The following is an 18,435-nucleotide window of genomic DNA, read 5'->3' as shown; positions in this document are numbered from 1 at the left end:
AAAAATATATGTCAATGCTTTTGCATTCTTTCAGAAATGTAGCTGGGTAATTATGTCATTGGCATCGGTGAGCCACTGTCAATATGTGACATATTGAAATCGCGTTTGAATTTGCGCTTGTTTTTTTGCTTTCACTTTGCAATCGTGCGAACTGTGTATAGAGAGCGACAGCACTGATCTGTGAGTGATGATAATTTACGCACCAATTCCTCTGACATCGTCTTATCAATCGTTAGCTTACTATGCAAACATGACAAGTGAAATCTCCCGCAGCAAGCTTAAACATGTGAGAGGTTGATCGCGCAGAGAATCGCTGAGCTTATGTGAGTGCGTGTGTAAAAGCAGCAGGATTTATATTTGACTACGATGACCTGGATGACTGAGAACCTTCACAGACAAATATATATTTTAGTTCTGCTGAGCCAAATAAGACAGGTCAGGGTGAAGAAGTGACAGCCAAAGAAAAGCTTACCACAAAACGGAGAAGTTATGACAAATGAGACTATAAGGCAAAAAGAAAGTGCAGCTTTATGGTTTCATGGACAAAATAATTTCTGTGGCTGCAATATGACGAGCTAAATAACCAGGGCTGCACATAAGTGGTCCGCAGGTGCGCATTCGCTGTCAAAATAAAAAACACGCACAAGGGTTAGGGTTAAATTTAAAAACTGTATTTTTGAGTTAAAATATATATTTATAATTTTAATAAATGACAAATTAAAAAGGCATGAACATTTTTTTTGTATCGAAAAAATATCGAACCGTGACACCAAAGTATCGAACCGAACCGAACCGTAAATTTTGTGTATTGTTGCACCCCTAATATATATATATATATATATATATATATATATATATATATATATATATATATATATATATATATATATATATATATATGGCAGTTTGGACATAGCTGTATTAGCCAAACCTGTTTAAAATCCTTAGTTACAGAGACACAGTTAAAAATAAGGAATAGATATGTAGCTTGGAATAATGGTTAAAATGTCCAAATATCTGCACACTTGAAGAAAAGTTCCACAAAACAACAAAACGTAACTCCTTTGTATTAGCAGTAAGCTAATGTATTTATTGAGTCACACATCTGGCTTCAGCTGACTTGATTGAGGTCTTTGACCTTAAGCGCTGATGTTTTATCCACAGTTAGCGACACAGTTTGCACGAGTTACATTTAGCAAGACTTAAAGTAATTAGCTCAAAGCTACAGATAGCCTATATAGTGCTAAAAACAATGGTTAAACTAAAGGCAAATGGTGTGCTTTTGTTTATCTACTAACTCAACTACAAAACTACAAAAATTGTAACGATATTCACTTTCATATTAATAAAATCAATATAACATCACTTTAAATGAGCATATTCAGAGCAGAGGGCTGTGGGAACAAAGGGGTACTTCAGTTGATCTGCAAGATACTGCACAGGTTTGTAAGACTGAAAAGGCTAGGAGTGAGTGCTATAGAAGGATTTGTTTTTTGCACTCTCATCATTAAGCAGGTAATTTATCACTTCACACAAATTACAAGTGTTCTGTATATATGGTGGAGTTCAGGCAGTTCATATTGCTAAGCCATGGTTCATATTCCTTCCTCCGATCTATTTTTAACCTAAGATTTTGTTACAGGCGCACAATGATGAGGCAGCATCTTTTTTGCTGCTAGCCCTAAATGGAGCCAGTGTCCTGAGAATCCATCTCCCAGTCTGTCCAGAATACCTGCGAGTCATCTGATGGTTTATTACACCATCCCTCAGTGTGACTGACAGCTGTAATGAGGCGCTCGTTTTCTAGTGGCGTCTTAAAAAACTGACGAGACACTCGGACTGGATGTCAAAGAAATCTTTATTTATTCTCAGTGGTAAAGACGAGAGTGCTCAGTTGACGATGACAAACAAGTGAGGAAGTGTCAGTGACGCCCCCACGCTTGATGAGATATCAGAACAACGTTTCCAGAACGTTCTTTTCTGGGTCACCTGTGTGGCCAGCCCCCACAGAATTCAGTCGAAACACACATAATAATAATAATAACAACATTAATAATAATGATTATAAGAATCATCATCATTCATCATAATAATGATGCCGGTGGGTAAAAAAGGGAAGAGAAGGAATACATCAAACAGCCACAGGTAGATTAGGTTTTCTTGTTTTGTCCCCCTGCGCTTCGAGAGTATCTCAGTGTTCTGTGACTCAGCTTCGATTGAAGAAGAGTTCAGTCTGGTTATCCCTGCCAACGGCTTAGTCCTTACAGCCGTCTTGACCTTTTCTCCTTTGCTTCACATCCTCCAGTAAAGGGTTCTTTGTGCTGATCACTCGTGGTGCGTTCAGCAAAGTTATGGCTTGGGTGCTGACGTTTTAAACCGTGTATAAAAGTCTCAAATGAACATGTGCCACAGGCAGTATCATCAAACACTACTTTAAATCAATATGGGGACAGAACAGTGGATGCAGTGTGGAAAGTGGCCAAAGATGCGTGGAGATGGAGCACTTTTATAAATAGTCTTGCCTTTGAGATGGTGTTGCTAGAGACACTAGCTAGATTGTGCATTAGCTATTGGCCACTGAGGTACAGAATCGTGTAACTGTAAAACCTACAGGATCATGTCTTAAATCGTCTACTCTGCATGCTATAAAACAGGGTCTATAACAGGTATACGTTAGATTGCTATCAGTCTCTACATTATCAGTGCGTGCTACTTGGGTGTGTGTTTATTTGTGACCCCAGTCTGTTTCTCATTTCGTGACATTAAGCGTCAAATCGCCAGTTTGATCCAACTCTCATGCTAATCTTCCCTCGCCGGCTCTCATCAGGTAGCGAGTGCTCACTGACTCACCCAAGCCAGAGCAACAAATGGAGCTCACCTCCTTATCGTTGATTTTTTGTTCTCCCGAAATGAGTTTCGGGCTATCTGTTCATTGTTTTCTCCCACTTTCTCCTCCCCTGACCTTCCTCTTCGGCGGCTAAATTTCTCTCCTTACACCTCTCTAATTTTCCCATTCCCGTGAGCCTGCTCCAGTCCTTTTCATGTTGTCCCTCCAACTCGATCTCCTTTTACTCCTCAGTCTTTTAGCCCCCCACCCACCTCCATGTCTTTCAATTTGGTGTATGTCTGTGTTCATGTTGAGTGTGTCTATTTGCCTGCATTTATGTGTGTGGGTGTGTGTCACAGTGCACTGAGGTCATGACAGGAGCGGGACTTCTGCCGAAGGATTTTGCTGCCCCTGTGGCGGCTCATCTCCCTGTAGCGGCCTCGATCCCGGTCCCTGTCTCGGCCGTACGATCGGGGCACGAGACCAGCCAGGAAGCGCTTGGCCCGGCTCGTCAGGCTCTCCCTGCGGCCAGCACCGGGGTCACCGTCCGTCCATCCGGGGCCCACGCAGTCTCCCCTCGCGGTCCGCACTGCCGCCTCCAGCAGCTCACTGGTGCCGTGTTCTAAGGAGGCAGAGAGCTCCAAGTAGAGGCAGTCAAACATCATGGCGCTGGACTGGGCCTCTGGTTGGAAACAGAGACATTTGGGAAGCATTTTATAACTAAGGATCTACATAATGTCAGCTGTAGATGGCATTTAGAGGCAGCAGTTTGAAATTTACGGACACTGGATTGTGAAAACAGCCCAGCTGCCGTGTGATGTGTATCACCACGAGGTAGTACTTGAGAGCTCACTCACTGCAGTTTTGAAATCTCTATTAGCTTTCTAAGTGTTTGGAAGTCCTTTCACAGAAAATCGTGACCGGCTGTGTGAGATGGGAGGATTGGACTCTCCCCCGTGTAATGTGCTTCTGAAACTGTGCCTGAAAGCTACGGCAGTAACAGAGAAATAAAAGAGGAAGGGGAATTGTGGTGGGTTTTAGACTGCGCTATTTTATGCGTTTAAAAACAACATTATATTTCTCATTCATGAACATTGAGACTAGAAATCAAATTATTTCCTGTCACGTGTCCTGATGTGGCTTACCAGGGTGGCCCACAGAGTTCAAAAGCACTGCAACTTAAGAAAACACAAAGAAGAAATGTTTCAAAAGCATAGAAAACACTATGGAAATAGAAAAAAACAAAGTTGAAGCTTCTTTGAGGCAACAATAATGTGACAAAATGGCTACTAGAAAGCATGGCTCTGCAGTGTTATAAGAATAATGCATTTAAAACACACATTACCTGCATATTTTCCCCCCTCACACAGACACATCGTTGGCTTCTTTTAAACGTGTCTCAGTGATATCATTCGCATGTTTCCCTTTCTGTCACTTCCAAAAGCTGTTCTGTTGTTACTCACTCCCCAAAAACACTTCCACTGTATTTTGTGAGTTTTTGCCATTCTACTACTTGCTGATTTTTCTAAAGTTGCAGTGCGTTTGAACTCTCAGGGCCACCATAGTTTACTTCTGCGTGAGCAGCCTCCAACCACCTATGGAGGTTGTGTGTTACTGTTAAAAGACTCGGAAGAAAAGTAAGCCAACCTGGGGTTAGGGTTATGTTGCTTTTCCCAAATTCTACAAAAATACTATGAAGTATGAAGTCATCATATACGAACAGATGCAACTTCATGACAATGGATGAAACACTGTGATGCAGCTGAAATAAATTAGTACAATAAGAAACTTGCAGTACAAACACCTCTCTATCATTTACAAATGTTGTTTTTTATCAAGAAATGCGCATTTCTTATTTGTAATTTTATCTGCCTCTTACAGCACCACAAAACTAAGGAATCTTAATTCTACCACAAGGCCCTGATTATTGTGCATTTGTAAAATCAGCATTCACAGGTGAGTCCACAAGGACACAGTGAGACAGTTGAGCCAAGATGGGGTTAAATGTGGCCTGGGCTGTATAAGCTCAAATCTCTTGGCAGCAGGGAAATGCTTTCTATCTCAGTGTGACTCTCGTGAATAAGGACAGGTGACTAAGCATGTTGTTGACAAGGCTCAGGATATCAGCTAAAAGCGCCCGTCTGTCCCTGGCCAAACAAGCCACAGTGATAAGGAAAGCTGACAGATACAGATCATTCTACAACAAATGGCTTTCTTTGTTAACTCAAATGGCACAACCACTGCTCTCCCTCAACTGTGCTTTAGCTTTTACTCCTGCTCTGCACAGAGCTAAAATCTGAGAGCTCACAAGCAGCCACGTGCTGGAAAGGTCTTTTAAGTGTATTATTGGCACTCACAATAACTGTTTTTAGAAATACACCGCAGGAACTTAAAATGACGGCAGCGGGAAGAGGTCACAGCTGTAGAACAATTATGTTTGGGTTTTGTGAGGACATTTTAGAGTATTAGTTTAGAAAAAATGATGTCAAGAGCACAATAATACTCAGATGAAGTGCTGATAAAAACTCAATTGTCTACTCACAATGGATGGAAAACAGCACAAAAAGTAAAGCAAATTCAGATAAGCTGAACCTTTCAATTATGTAATTTTATATTAAATGTGCCAGAGTGACTGAGGCTCTCCTGAGTAGTTCTGATTCTTCTATTAAATGCACGTTACAATGAACTCTAATTGGAATATTTCTGAACAATAAAAGATTTATAGCTTTTTTTTTAGACCAATAATTGCATAATTACATAAATGTGCATTCCATTTTTTTCACTTATCCTTAGCTTATGTTTAATGCACGATGTGTGTTCCATCTTTAGGTAATATCCCCAGGTATTTCTTAAATCTCAGACTCTATTACAATGGCTCTGTTTGGTTCACAGTTCAAAATAGTTCTCTTTTGTTTTATTGTAAACTGCTTCTCTCCTCTTCGCCTGTAACGTGCTGGTTTAACGAGGTGCAGACAAAGACAGGCCATATCTAAAGGTCACCTCTTTACGTTCTGACTGGGTTCCACTCACAAACTGATGCTCTGAGTAGTACACTGTATTGCCAAAAGTATTCACTCAGCCATCCAAATAATTGAATTCAGGTGTTTCGATCACTTCTATGGCCACAGGTATATAAAATCAGAAACATTTGGGAAAGAATGGGTTGTTCTCAGGAGTTCTGTGAATTCCAGCATAGTACCATGACAGGATGTGACCTGTGTAACAAGTCCAGTCATGAAATTTCCTCACTATTCCATAGCCAGCTGTTAGTGGTGTAACGCAGTGAAAGAGATTGGGAACAACAGCAGCTCAGCCACAAAGTCATAGGCCACGTAAAATTGCAGAGCAGATGCTACAGACCTGCAAACTTCATGCTGCTTTCACATTAGCTCAACAACAGTGCATAGAGAGCTTGATAGAATGGGTTTCAGTGGCCACATCCAAGCCTTACATCACCAAGCACCACTGCGTGTAAAGCATGCGGCCACTGGACCAGTGGAGGCGTGTTCTCTCGAGTGACGAATTACGCTTCTCTGTCTGCATGGCCCATGAATGAGTCTGGGTTTGGCGGTTGCCAGAAGAACAGTACTTGTCTGACTGATTGTGCCGAGTGTAAAGCTTGAAGCACAGGGAGATTATGGCAAGGGGTTGTTTTTCTGGAGTTGTGCTCAGCCTCTTAGTTTCAGTGAAAGGAACTCTTAGTGTGACATTTCATGCTCCCAACTTTGTAAGTGGCTCCTTTCTGTTCCAACATGAGTGCAAATCAGTTCATAAATAAAGCAAGGGTCATAAAAACATGAGCAGGTTTGGTATGAAGAACTTGACTGGCCTGCAGGTTGAGTCTTGACCTCAACCTCATAGAACACCTTTAGGATGAATTAGAGCGGAGTCTGCAAACCAGGCCTTCTCGTCTGACTTTAGAAATGTGCTTCTGGAAGAATGGTCAAAAATGTCCATAAACATGACATCATACATCATAGGGTGACATCATATTAAACCCTATGCATTAAGCATAGCATCTCCCTCAAGCTGATATGCATATGAAAGCAGACAAGCAAATATGTTTGGCATTATAGTGTAGGTTTATGGGACCTTTTCCTAAAATAGCTGTGTACTTGAGATGACTAGATATGCTCTCTTTTTTACTTAAAAATATGCTAATGTCATTATTTGAAACTTTGGCAATGATTAAAATGAGCCACCATTCTAGCAGTACAGTGGGGGAGCTAATTATTTTATCCCCTGCTGAATTTTTACATTTGCTCTCATACAAAGAAATGAGCAGTGTCTAATTTTTATGGTAATTTTATTTTAAAGGGGGAGGGAGACAGAATATCAACCAAAAATCCAGAAAAAAACTTACATAAAAGGTATAAACTGAGTTTCATATCATTTAGTAAAATAAATATTTGGGTCTTCATCATACTAGAAGATCGATCCACGACCCGTCATCAGTGTTCCAGCTGAGGGAACATTTTATGGACACTGCCCTGTCCCTTGGCCCCTCAATGCGGTGAAGTCATCCTGTACCGTTAGCAGGAAAAACACACCCAAAGCATAATGTTTCCACCTCCATGCTTGACTGTGGGGGTACTTGTGCTGTAGGGCAGGGGGTGGTGTTCTTTAAGTCCTCCTCAGCATTTCTCTTCCTCCAAACATAGCAGGCTGCATCAGTGCCAAAGGGCTTGATTTTACTTTCATCTGCAACGTAGCACTTTATCTGAATCACTTACATGTTCACTAGAAAACTTAAGACAGTCCTGTACATGTGCTTTCTTGAACAGGAGGACCTTGCAGGCGCTGCAAAATTACAATCCAATAATGGTGTAGTGTGTTGCCAGTGGTGTTTTTTGTGACTGTGGTCCCATCTGCCTTCAGATCATCAACAAGTTCCTCCTGTGTATTTTCTGGCTGATCAACTACCTTTCTTATGACCATCCTGACCCCACGTCAGGGGCGGAGCGTGGAGGTGGCTTACTGGGCTTAAGCCCGGGTTGTTTTGTCAGAAGTCCAGGGTCTTTTGGAGTGTAATTTTTTCATAGTTAGATGCCTGGCTGACAACTGTATAAAACAAAAAGTACACACAATATTCGAAGCACATAGTGCACACTGTGGGAATTTACGACTGTGCGTGAATTCCCCCGATATTGGTATGATCCAAGCTCAGGCACTAAGCGACTGAGCGAGGGGGCGGGGCAGCTGCTGCCTGTGAGTGCGCTGTTGGAGAAACGGAGCCAGCCATACTAAGGAGAGCTTAAGTTTGAGCAGGTACCAAAGCAAATCATTCGTACCGTACAAATAATGTAAATATGACGGTGAATCACGAAAGATTGATATCAAACTGATCACTTGACCAATATTACGTTACTCGCTCTTCAAGTGAATCAACAAATGGCGAAATGAAAAGCCGAACAAATGCTATTTTTTTTTATAGAGTCTTATCTTACGTGTGTTTATTTCATATTTTCAGTTCTTACCCTCCCCGACTAAATCGGTTTCAGTTATGTACTGAAATATAAGAATGGACATTAGAGGCTTCTTTCAAAGAAAAAACTCAGGTAAATGTTATTTTATATATTATGCTTTGTATGTTGTTCAGTATATTTCTATGCAAAACAAGAGGGATTTCAGTACACAGCAGGATATTCACATTTGTAACCAGATATTTATATACACTTTAGGGAGAAAACAGAAAACATTTTTACTGTACAACATCAATTTAGAGTAAACTTTTGTTTTAGATAAATATTGAAATATCTTTTGAATTAGTTAAATGTCAGAATAAAGAGAGACAGAGCTTCTATTTTTATCACTTTGATCAAATTTAGGAGTACATGTACACTAAGTTTGTTAATTAATAAGAAACTCCAGACGATTCCATTCTGAGCTGAAGAAGCTTCTGATAGGTTCGTAGAGTCCATGTGAGTAAACTGGTGGCACAGCTGTGGATGCATATAAAGGCAAAACACAGAGCCTGTTTCTGTGACATGGGAAAATCAAGAGATGTCAACCAAAACACCAGGAAAAGAACTGTGGAGCTCCATAAGTGTGGCTCAGTTTGAATACAATTTGGTGCCATTTGCAATTAAGAAATACAGACAGTTTCTCTCTTTACTCTTAAAGTTAACAAATATGTTTTTTATATTTATCAATCTAAAAAAATAAACATTTAGTCTGATTTGATGTTACAATTAAAAAAGTGTTTGTGTTTTGAGCTGAAGAGTACATAAATATGTGGTTTCAACTGTATATTTGATGATTGTCAGCACAAAGAGGGAGAGAGAGGAACAGAGAGGGAGATGGAGAACGAGGACAGAACAGAGATGAACAAGAGCAGGTGAGACACACATGTTAGTCAAATGGTTGTTTACCAAAAGTATCACCGTATCATAGGTACTCATGTATCTCGTACCTAGTGTTTCTTTTTAGGTTTGCTATTTTTCAAATTCTATATTTAGCCTTGTTATGCAGGCTTGTTTGCACAACAAGGCTAAATAATTATATAAACTTTTCTCAATCTAAATAGTGTACTTTGATAGAATTAAAAAAACAAGTGTAGTGCAGGTCTATGATGATTTTTAGTGCTACTATCATCTAGTTCTGATTGTGGTTCTGTCTTGGTTAAGTCCTCAGTAGTCCTGATTTTGAACTGTTGTAGTCCTGTTTTAATTCTGGATCAGTTTTGGGTCTGGTTGAATCGGGGTTTAGTCCTCATGTTGTGATATAGCCCCGATTTTGTTCTGCCTTGGTGCTTAATTAAAAAACTAGTTTAAGGTGTCCTGCACATGTGATATATATTTTTCCCTATATGAAGTCATTCTTTTTTGAACAAAACTCAAAACAGAGCCTATTAATCTTTCAGTCATTTCTAACCCCTCCTCCCCCCCCAAAAAAAAGCAAAGAAGGTGAAGCAAAGAAGTAGGTGACAAAAGATTTAATAAAGTTTCCAAGACGAAGAACAAAAACCAGACTGTAAAATAACAGAATTCTTCTATGTGGTCACATATGATCATCTCATGGTGACTTAAAGTTTTCTTCCAAAAGTTTCAGGGCTTTCAGTTGGATGATGAGTTTGGTCTGATTTCTTTGATATGGACTTGTACCTGAAAATGAGTTCAAAACACTGATCCTATAATGCTTACATTATATTATGATATTATATTTTAAATTAAGGCCATTCCAATGCAACTTGTCAGTCTGGTTTTGGTGTGGCTGCCTTTGCAGAGCATGAACATATGCACACCAGTGTTACACGGGTATTGCACTAGGGAAAAACAGCTCCAGATTTGATCTGGGTCTAATAATCCAAGCACACAGCAGCTGTTGAACGTCTGCAGTGTCACCTAATAGTGGGTGAGGTAAGAGAGAGAGGAAATACAGCAAATCCCAGACCAGATTACCAGGACTTTTACTAATACCTACAACAGCTGATTGAATAACCTGTTAAAAGGGAGCTTGCAAAATTGAATTGAAGGGGGAGAGGGCTGAGAGGGGTACAACATGAGAGGATGAAGCAAAAGGAGAAGAGAGAATTGAAAGATGAGGTAAGAGCATTAAACGAGATAACAGAAGCAAAGGAGCAGATCGAAAGCAGGAGGAGATCAGACAAAAGTAAAAGTGAAGAGGTGACAGGAAAATAAGCAACAAAACAAAGGAAACGAGTGGAGGAGAAAAGCAGAAGAAGAGAAAAGGAAAGGAAATGAGGGAATTAAGAGGAGATGAGTAGAAAAGCAAGAAAGATGATGAGAATAAATGAAGACAGAAGGTAAGAAGGAGAGAGGTGGGAGGAAGAATATGGAGAGGAGCTGAGACAACGAGATGAGACAAGGACAAGAAAGATATCAAGAGCAGAGGAGGTAGGAGGGAACAAATAGGAAATAAAATGATGAAAGGAGAACAGAAAGGAGATGAAAGAGGGGAAAAAAGAAGGGAGAGCAAAGAGGAAAGCAACCAAGATGAGAAAACATGGTGAGGAGATGAGACAAGGGATGGGGCTCTCTACCTATATCCTGACCATTAGAAAAGACTGATGAAGAAAGACAACAGTGATGAAAAGGAGGAAATGTGACTTATAAAGCAAGAAGGCGATCCCGACAGGGAACGACATGCGAGACGGCAGATGATGTGAACATGCAGGAGAAGGGGAAGGAGACAGACTGAGACAGGAGGGGAAAGACAGAAAGAACGCCGACTAAGCAAACGGAGCCAGAGTGCATATTAATCAAAGGCCTGAGGAGCAAGGCCACACCAACACCATATTGAGCAAATGATAAATATGTTCCCAGAGTGACAGTGTGTGTATCACTGGGTGGTGAGGATAGAGAGGCAGGGAGAGATGTAGCAAGAGGGGGTAGGTGAGACATAGCAGCATAAAAGTGTCACTGTACATGCCATAAATAGACTTTATGACTTTAGCTCTCTCAGAAAGGCCTCAGGTACTTTTAGAAGGATGTTGGCTAGGCAAGCAGGTCGGAGAGCTGCCTCTGTCAAGTTCACATGTCAGAAAAAAAACAAAAAAATGTACACGTGGCCTGTCCAGAGACAACATGAGAACATTGTTGTCATGCGCCCCGGGAACATGGATGCAGCATTTGCATATCGCTGACCACAATCCCCCCTTTTTTTTGTTGTTGTTGTTTTTCTATGACAAAAGAATCTGCTGAGTATAGGCATCTCTCATTATTCATTCCTACCCTCTCTACCGCCTCTTTCTACTCACATCATCAAGTGTACGCTGAAGCCGAGAGCCAACACGAGTTGACAGCAACGAGCATGCGCCAGCGTGCACATTTTGCACTTGCTGCCTTGATTTAAGTTGCACAGCAAAAAAAGCAAAACCCCCCCAAAACAAACAAGAATTTCCCCTAAACCGTGTTTCCACTAATTTTGATTGACTATACAAAGCTTGAGGAAAACAAGAAATGCACAGCCTACTGTGTCTTGAAACTTAAACCATGCCAAAAACAATATCCTTTATAGAAATTTATGATAATCCTAAATCCATAAATTAATCTAATGTATAACTATGTACAGTACTGTGCAAACGTTTTAGGCAGGTGAGAAAAATGCTTTAAACAAAGAATGCTTTCAGAAAAATTAATGATTGTTTATTGACCCCAAATGTTTTCTGCAGCAGGACAACGACCCCAAACATACAGCCACTAGGTCATTAAGAAATATCTTCAGCGTAAAGAAGTACTGGAAGTACTGGAAGTGATGGTATGGCCCCGAACATCATCGAGTGTGTCTGGGATTATATGAAGAGACAGAAGGATGTGAGGAAGCCTACATCTACAGAAGATCTGTGGTTAGTTCTCCCAGATGTTTGGAAGAACCTGCAAGCTAAGTTCCTTCAAACACTGTGTGCAAGTGTACCTAGAAGAAGGCAAAGTGTGGTCACACCAAATATTGATTTGATTTAGATTCCTCTTTTGTTCATTCACTGCATTTTATTGATGTATACAGAGACATCTATAACCAAGGATAAGTGTAGTTATTTCAAATATATCACAATGCAAATACACCAAATGCATGTTTCTGACCAAATTTCATTAAAAGCACACAGTAGTTGACATATTATTGTCTGACATTACTGCAGATAAAAATCTAACATTGATTTATCAAATTCAGTTTTCCAACTAACAATCCTCAAAGCTTTGTTATTATTGCCTGCCCAAACCCTTTCTTTATGGTTTTTTTAATATTAAAGCAGCAAATATCATATTTTGGCCACTAGGGGTCAGAAATGCTCCAAAACAAACCCATCAATAAAACCTTATAGCAACAGGTAGGTACATTCTTGTTGCTTCTCACACCAAAGCACAAACACAACACAGTGCTGATATAGTGCCGATCGTTAGGTTCTTTATGTGAGCAAGTACAGTCCAATATGTGTACACAATACTCAGTCTATTAATCTTGATTAATAATACTTATATCATTGTGCAATATGGCACATATATATGCTCTGGACTAGTAACTCAACAGCTTTGTCTTTACTTTTATCTGACCCTGACACATAAACAAACTCCAAGATCATCACTTTTTGCAGCAACTACTTCTCAACATAAAATGGGCACTCTGTCTTTTTCCAGCTGTAAACCATGACCATGACATGACCATGTATTTTGCTCAACTCTGTGATGTTGACTGTTAACCTTTTGGCTATAATAGATAGGTTAGTGTATGAATTCTTGAGTTTTAGGCATCGAAGAAATAAGTAACCATACATTTAGTGTGGATACTACAACAAACTGTAATCTCAAGAGAATTTGTGCCGAACTTGAAGATTCCCTCATGAAGATGAGAGAGTTGGATTGCTCTAAGTCTTTAATTGTACATTGCCATATTTAATCAAAAATATTCCTTTCATCTTATTTTACCAGTGTCAACATCCCTTAAACAAACCTAGTAAACATGCCTGTGTGCAGATGTTGGTGAACTGTGAGCCTGCATAAGCACAAGCAGACCCACACTCATCATGCTTGGGCCCCAAGTGGATGTGGCCATAGTGCTTCTGTTTGCTGGGTATTTGTTAAACTTCCGAACTCAGGAAAAAAAGCATGAAACTTTTCTGACAAAAACATATTCAAGTTTTGAAAGAGTCTGTCCATCTATAGATCATGAAGTTATTTATCTAGCACATCAGCATATCATTTGCATCTCATTTAAAACATGTTCATGGCCCTACTTTACTTTTTCTTTTGTCCCCAACAGGTCCTTAAAATAATATCAGGGTCCACATATTTACTTTGACTCTGTTGTTATGTGATATGAGTACACGTTATCTAGCCTAGCTTTATTATAAGTGGTTTGAAAAGGTTTTATTTATTCACTGGGTTCCACTTAAATGATCTATGTACATTTACAGTAATAAAACCAATCCAAAGAGTTAAAAGTAAATGCATGGTAGAGCTGCAGAGATGAGTTGGCTTTTTTAGGACAGTTTGGTAGGACGAGCAATCATTCCACATTACAGTAAGTCACTGGATGTTCACATCAAAATTGCTTTAGCATTAAAAGCTGAGTCGAGTAAGGGCTAACATGCACTCTGTCCAGACTTTGATTCAGACTCACAATTTAAGCTTTCATTTTATCTGCTAGTGAAGCTGATCTCCGATCAATGACAGTTCGTCCAGATTACAAATGAGACAATTTAGCTTTTACGCCTGTCACAGCCAGCAGCAGCGGCTTGTGGGGGTCTTTTAAAAACTTTTGTGACTGAATAGTCAAAAAAGTGCAGAATTCAATAACACTGGCAGGCCGTTAGTAATTTTTAAATGAATGCTACCTAATAACAAAAATTTTAGAGATGCACACTCACAATATTGATGTGTGGCAAAACTGGCACATGGATGTAGCACAAACAGTATAACCTCTGCTGAAATATGCCCAATCTGATTGTGTAAGAACTCAGAGTGGTTCTTTTGAAGGGCAAAATAAGCCGCACTCTTCCCCAGCGCACGCGCCGCTCCACTATGCATTTCACACATCACCCCAAATTGAGGCTCTCTTTCATACGCACAGCATTCTCGTACATTTGCCCTTCCCTGCGTCACTCCTCTCCTTCCCGTTCCTCTTATCAAAGCCCTCTCTTTGAAACCGCCTCGCTGACATCAAGCAGCGAGAAGATAGAGCGAGATGAGGGAGTCTGCTTGTTAGCACGTTTAATATGTGGATGTAAATGCAGCCAGTTGTGAATATATGATGAGGACAAACATACGTAAAGATTGTAAGAGCAGCTGTGCACTGTAAAAGGGAGATTATCCAATCAGAGATATGCCTTCTGGAAAACAAACAAAAAACAAAACATCAAGCAGCGCCGAGGGACACGGAGTTAAATATATAAATGAATATAAATTGAAACTGCAGAGATGACAGTGAAGGCTTAAGATCACAGCCATATATGACACAATTACAAATTTAGATCAAGGTCAAACTGGGCTGTCACTCTTTCTCTCTCTTTTTTTTCAGCTACCACCACTCTTCACCCAGCTCCTGTTTGAAACATTAATGAAATCCGGGTAATGGGTTTGCCTGGCAGAGCTTCATAAAAATTCACCCATAAAAGTCCAGCCAAATTATAACCTGCCCGTGGTCTGATCTGTGTTCAGTGGATTGTCACCAAATGAATTCAGTGTAGAATTGCTTGTTTCTCCCTCACTGAATTTATTTAACTTCAGTGCCGAACGCCAAAAATATGCAAAAGCGTGCGAAGCTCGCTGCCCAGCAGGGTTGTTTAGCAAAGAAAAGTTAACTCTAAGATCTGTGGGATTTATGCTGCTTTTTTAACTCAATAAATAACATGAAATTATGGTTTCTTGACTTGATTTGGCTACCTGTGTATATAGAGGTGAGTAATCAACCACCAAGGAAATCTTGTGTTTGGTCAACTTTTCTTATTTGATTTTTATACTATACAGTCATTCTGTTCATCACTCTCAAAAAGCCTAATCACGCCCACTTTGATTGAGTTCGGTAGAATAATACAACATTTTTGTTTTTTAAAAAGTCAACTGGGGTAAACAGCTTTCATAGTTACTCCATATTAACATCTCATCAGTTTGTAGCAACAGATCTCCTCATGGGAACTTTGTCTACCACAGAGCATTAATCCCTGGATATTGTAAACAGTGAAGAAATTGATTTTGCTGATCAAAGATAGATCCCCAAAGACGGCTTCTAATTGAGATGATGTCAGCCTTGAGGAAGATTTATGGTAAAACAGCGTGCAGAGAGAGACAGATGAGCCAAGGCAGAGAAGAGGGTAAACAGAAGGGACTGATGAGTAATTGTACAAAGCACACACTATTCTCTGGGGAAAATGTGTGCCTATTAACTAAACATTTTCATTTTGGGCTTTTAGGCATTCTTATCTATTATAACCAGCACCGAAAGCATCGGTACTGACCAGATCCTATTGTGTGTTTAGGATGTTACATTTGGGGAGGAATAAAGGAAAGTGGACAAAGAGAGTGCATTACAATTTTTCATTTGTTTCTTTTCTTGCGTCATTCACCCAGAAACATCATTTCCAATAAGCCCGTACATGATAAACATTACAAATGAGGCAGAGTCCATGGGAAAGTTAGGCAGCTGCGTCACGCTCAGATATGTCAACTGCAGAGATTAAAGGTTTAAAAACTGGAAAACAGCAATGACAAAGAAGGCTTCTGTGATTTTTGCAGCGCTGATGTTAGGACTTTGTACATTTTCAAAGGAATTGCATATTTGTCTGCGCTCACCACTGACGCTTTAAACTTTAATCAGATTTAGTCTCGCAATAAAAACAGTAAACCTCTGGAACACACTTCTTTTGTGAGAGAAGCTACTGCAGGAAAATGTCTGATTAATTTGTTTGTCGTGCATTTTTAAATCATCATTCCCCTGCGAATGCAATGTTAGGTTCTCCGTTTGTATCCAAGATGGGATTTAGTTAGATTAATCACTAAATACAAAATGAATAAAAAGTGCAGCACAAAAATACGGAGGTCCACAGATGCCAAAATGAATAAAATAAATTATTAAATAATTAATTGAATGTGTCATTAATGATTAAAAATGGGAATTAATTAATTAATTAGATATATAAATAATTAATTACATGGGCTTTCAAATAATTTAAAACATTTAATAAATTATTTAATTGTGTATTCATTTAATTCATGTTGGCACTTGTGGCCCTCCATACTCCTGGATTTTGCTAATATAATAAATGAGTCATCATGAATGCACTGGTGTAAATGCATTTTTTTTACATTTCCCTTGATGATTACAGCTAAAATTCTAGTTATGTGTTGAAAGTGTCTTCTTTTAAAATCCAGAAAAGGCACTAATGTTATTGCAGTAATGTGTATTCATATTACCACAACCCCATGCTAACAGTTTCAGCACTGAGGCAGTCTAAAAATCTGCTCCCTGTTACAGTTGGTACAGGGGTGACTGGGAGGTTACTGGGAAGAATGTGAGAATTCATCATGGGTCTTTCTTTTTTTACATACAGGTTATACTACACACCAGCATCCATCCTTCTACCTACCCTCAGAGCTGATTTCACGGGACCGCACTAGGTCACTCTTGTTGCCCACAAGGATGATTGGGGTTTGTGGCTGGGACTCCCTGAGAAGGAGGCGGAGCTGGGCGGTGCGGTGAAAACTTCGCCTGTCTGTCACTGAGAAGACCAGGATACACACATCGCACTGCAGTGTGGAGAGGTCCTGTGAATTGCAAACACACACATGTATTATACAAACACCTTGGTGGAACAGACCGGTGTGCACACGTAAAAAGAGAGATCAGGTGACAGCAGAGCAGGTGTGGAATGTCAGGTGTCTACTAACCATTACAGAAGATCGTGTTGCATTCCGCCAACAAATTGATCATTTGTTATTCAACTGCTTTTTAAAATTGCCTCTCCAGTGCCTGCTGGTGTGTTTGTTCAAAGCCATGGGAATGGCATCAATGCTATTTCCAAGTACTCAAATTTTTATCACTGTCCCACGAGAGGACTCAGAGGGGTTCTTTGCTCAACTTGACTATGTGCCTGTCACGCTTCACTTTGAATTGCCTGACCCTCTTAAAAGTGAGCACCAACATCCCGTCGGGGCTTCCTGTCACAGAGGCTCAATTAGCCCGAGTGGCTCTTGCAGAAACAGCAGCTTGTAACTGCCTGGGACCATGTTCGCCCTCTATTGCGTTTCCTCTCGATTCAGCTGGCTGCGTTTACATTGGACTGAAGGTGGTCCGTGGGTGCAAAATCGGTCATGGCAAGCTAACTGAAAAAAATCATGTCCAGCAAGCAATCGAGGCTCAGTCCCTCCCAGCTGATCACTTGCTGAGCCAGTCTAGCATGCTTTCAAAATAATGTCTTCTCTGCTGTTGCAGCAGTCACACAGCTATTGTTGGGTGAGTGATATTAGACAGTCAAGATTAAGGAAACTGAACTGTCTGTGGCTAAAACGTGCTTTTACATTTAAGTTTGACCTTGTGGTCAGGGAGATTAGACTTTCATTAAAGCCATGATAAATGGACTGGTTCTTATATAGCGCTTTTTTACTTTACTTAAGCAATCAAAGCCCTTTATAAAACATGCCTTATGTAGACCAACACTTTTTTCTATGCTTTCTGTCTAACACTCCAGTGAACGCATCGGAGAAACTTGGACTTAGTATCTTTCCCGATGGCATTTGGCATGCAGACTGCAGCAGCCAAGAATCAAACCACCAACCTTCCTTGATAAACCGCTGTACACTAACAGCACCCACGGCAAACATTAAAGCTAGAACCTAGTTAGTTTTTCTGCTGTTTGTTGTTAAAGAGAAAGTATTCACTGCAGGAGACCAACTATAAAACTAAAAAGATCTGCCAAGTGACAAGATGTACAAGCTGAAACTTTTCCTGGTTTGGAAAAATAAAGCTAAACTGAAAAAGCTGCAGTTACTTGAAGAACCACTTGAGACTGGCTTCAATATAAAGTCAGTCCCAGAGACAGTATAACCTCCATGACTGCTAAAAAATGCATATGATGTGGAGGGGTGGGTCTGACTGTGATACTACACAGTCTTTGGCAAACAACTTGTGATTGACAAGTCATGCAGTTGCGTGTTTCA

General features: G+C 40.1%; 1 protein-coding gene across 2 annotated transcripts in view; it reads right to left on the bottom strand.

Moving 5' to 3' along the window:
* Nucleotides 1-1,840: 1,840 nt before the first annotated feature.
* Nucleotides 1,841-18,435, bottom strand: part of rem2 (RAS (RAD and GEM)-like GTP binding 2) — a 35,195-nt gene continuing 18,600 nt past the window's right edge. For both annotated transcript variants that reach the window (XM_026149589.1, XM_026149588.1), the window contains 2 exons: nt 16,866-17,043; nt 1,841-3,509 (listed from right to left, as the gene is read on the bottom strand). In XM_026149589.1, the coding sequence (XP_026005374.1) occupies nt 3,181-3,509; nt 16,866-17,043 (507 nt within the window). In that variant the 3' untranslated portion in view covers nt 1,841-3,180. The remainder of the gene's footprint in view (nt 3,510-16,865; nt 17,044-18,435) is intronic.

Source organism: Astatotilapia calliptera, chromosome 18 (assembly GCF_900246225.1).
Source record: "Astatotilapia calliptera chromosome 18, fAstCal1.2, whole genome shotgun sequence".
Lineage (NCBI taxonomy): Eukaryota > Metazoa > Chordata > Actinopteri > Cichliformes > Cichlidae > Astatotilapia > Astatotilapia calliptera.
Note: the sequence above shows the minus strand (reverse complement) of the source record. Positions and strands in the feature narration are given on the sequence as shown.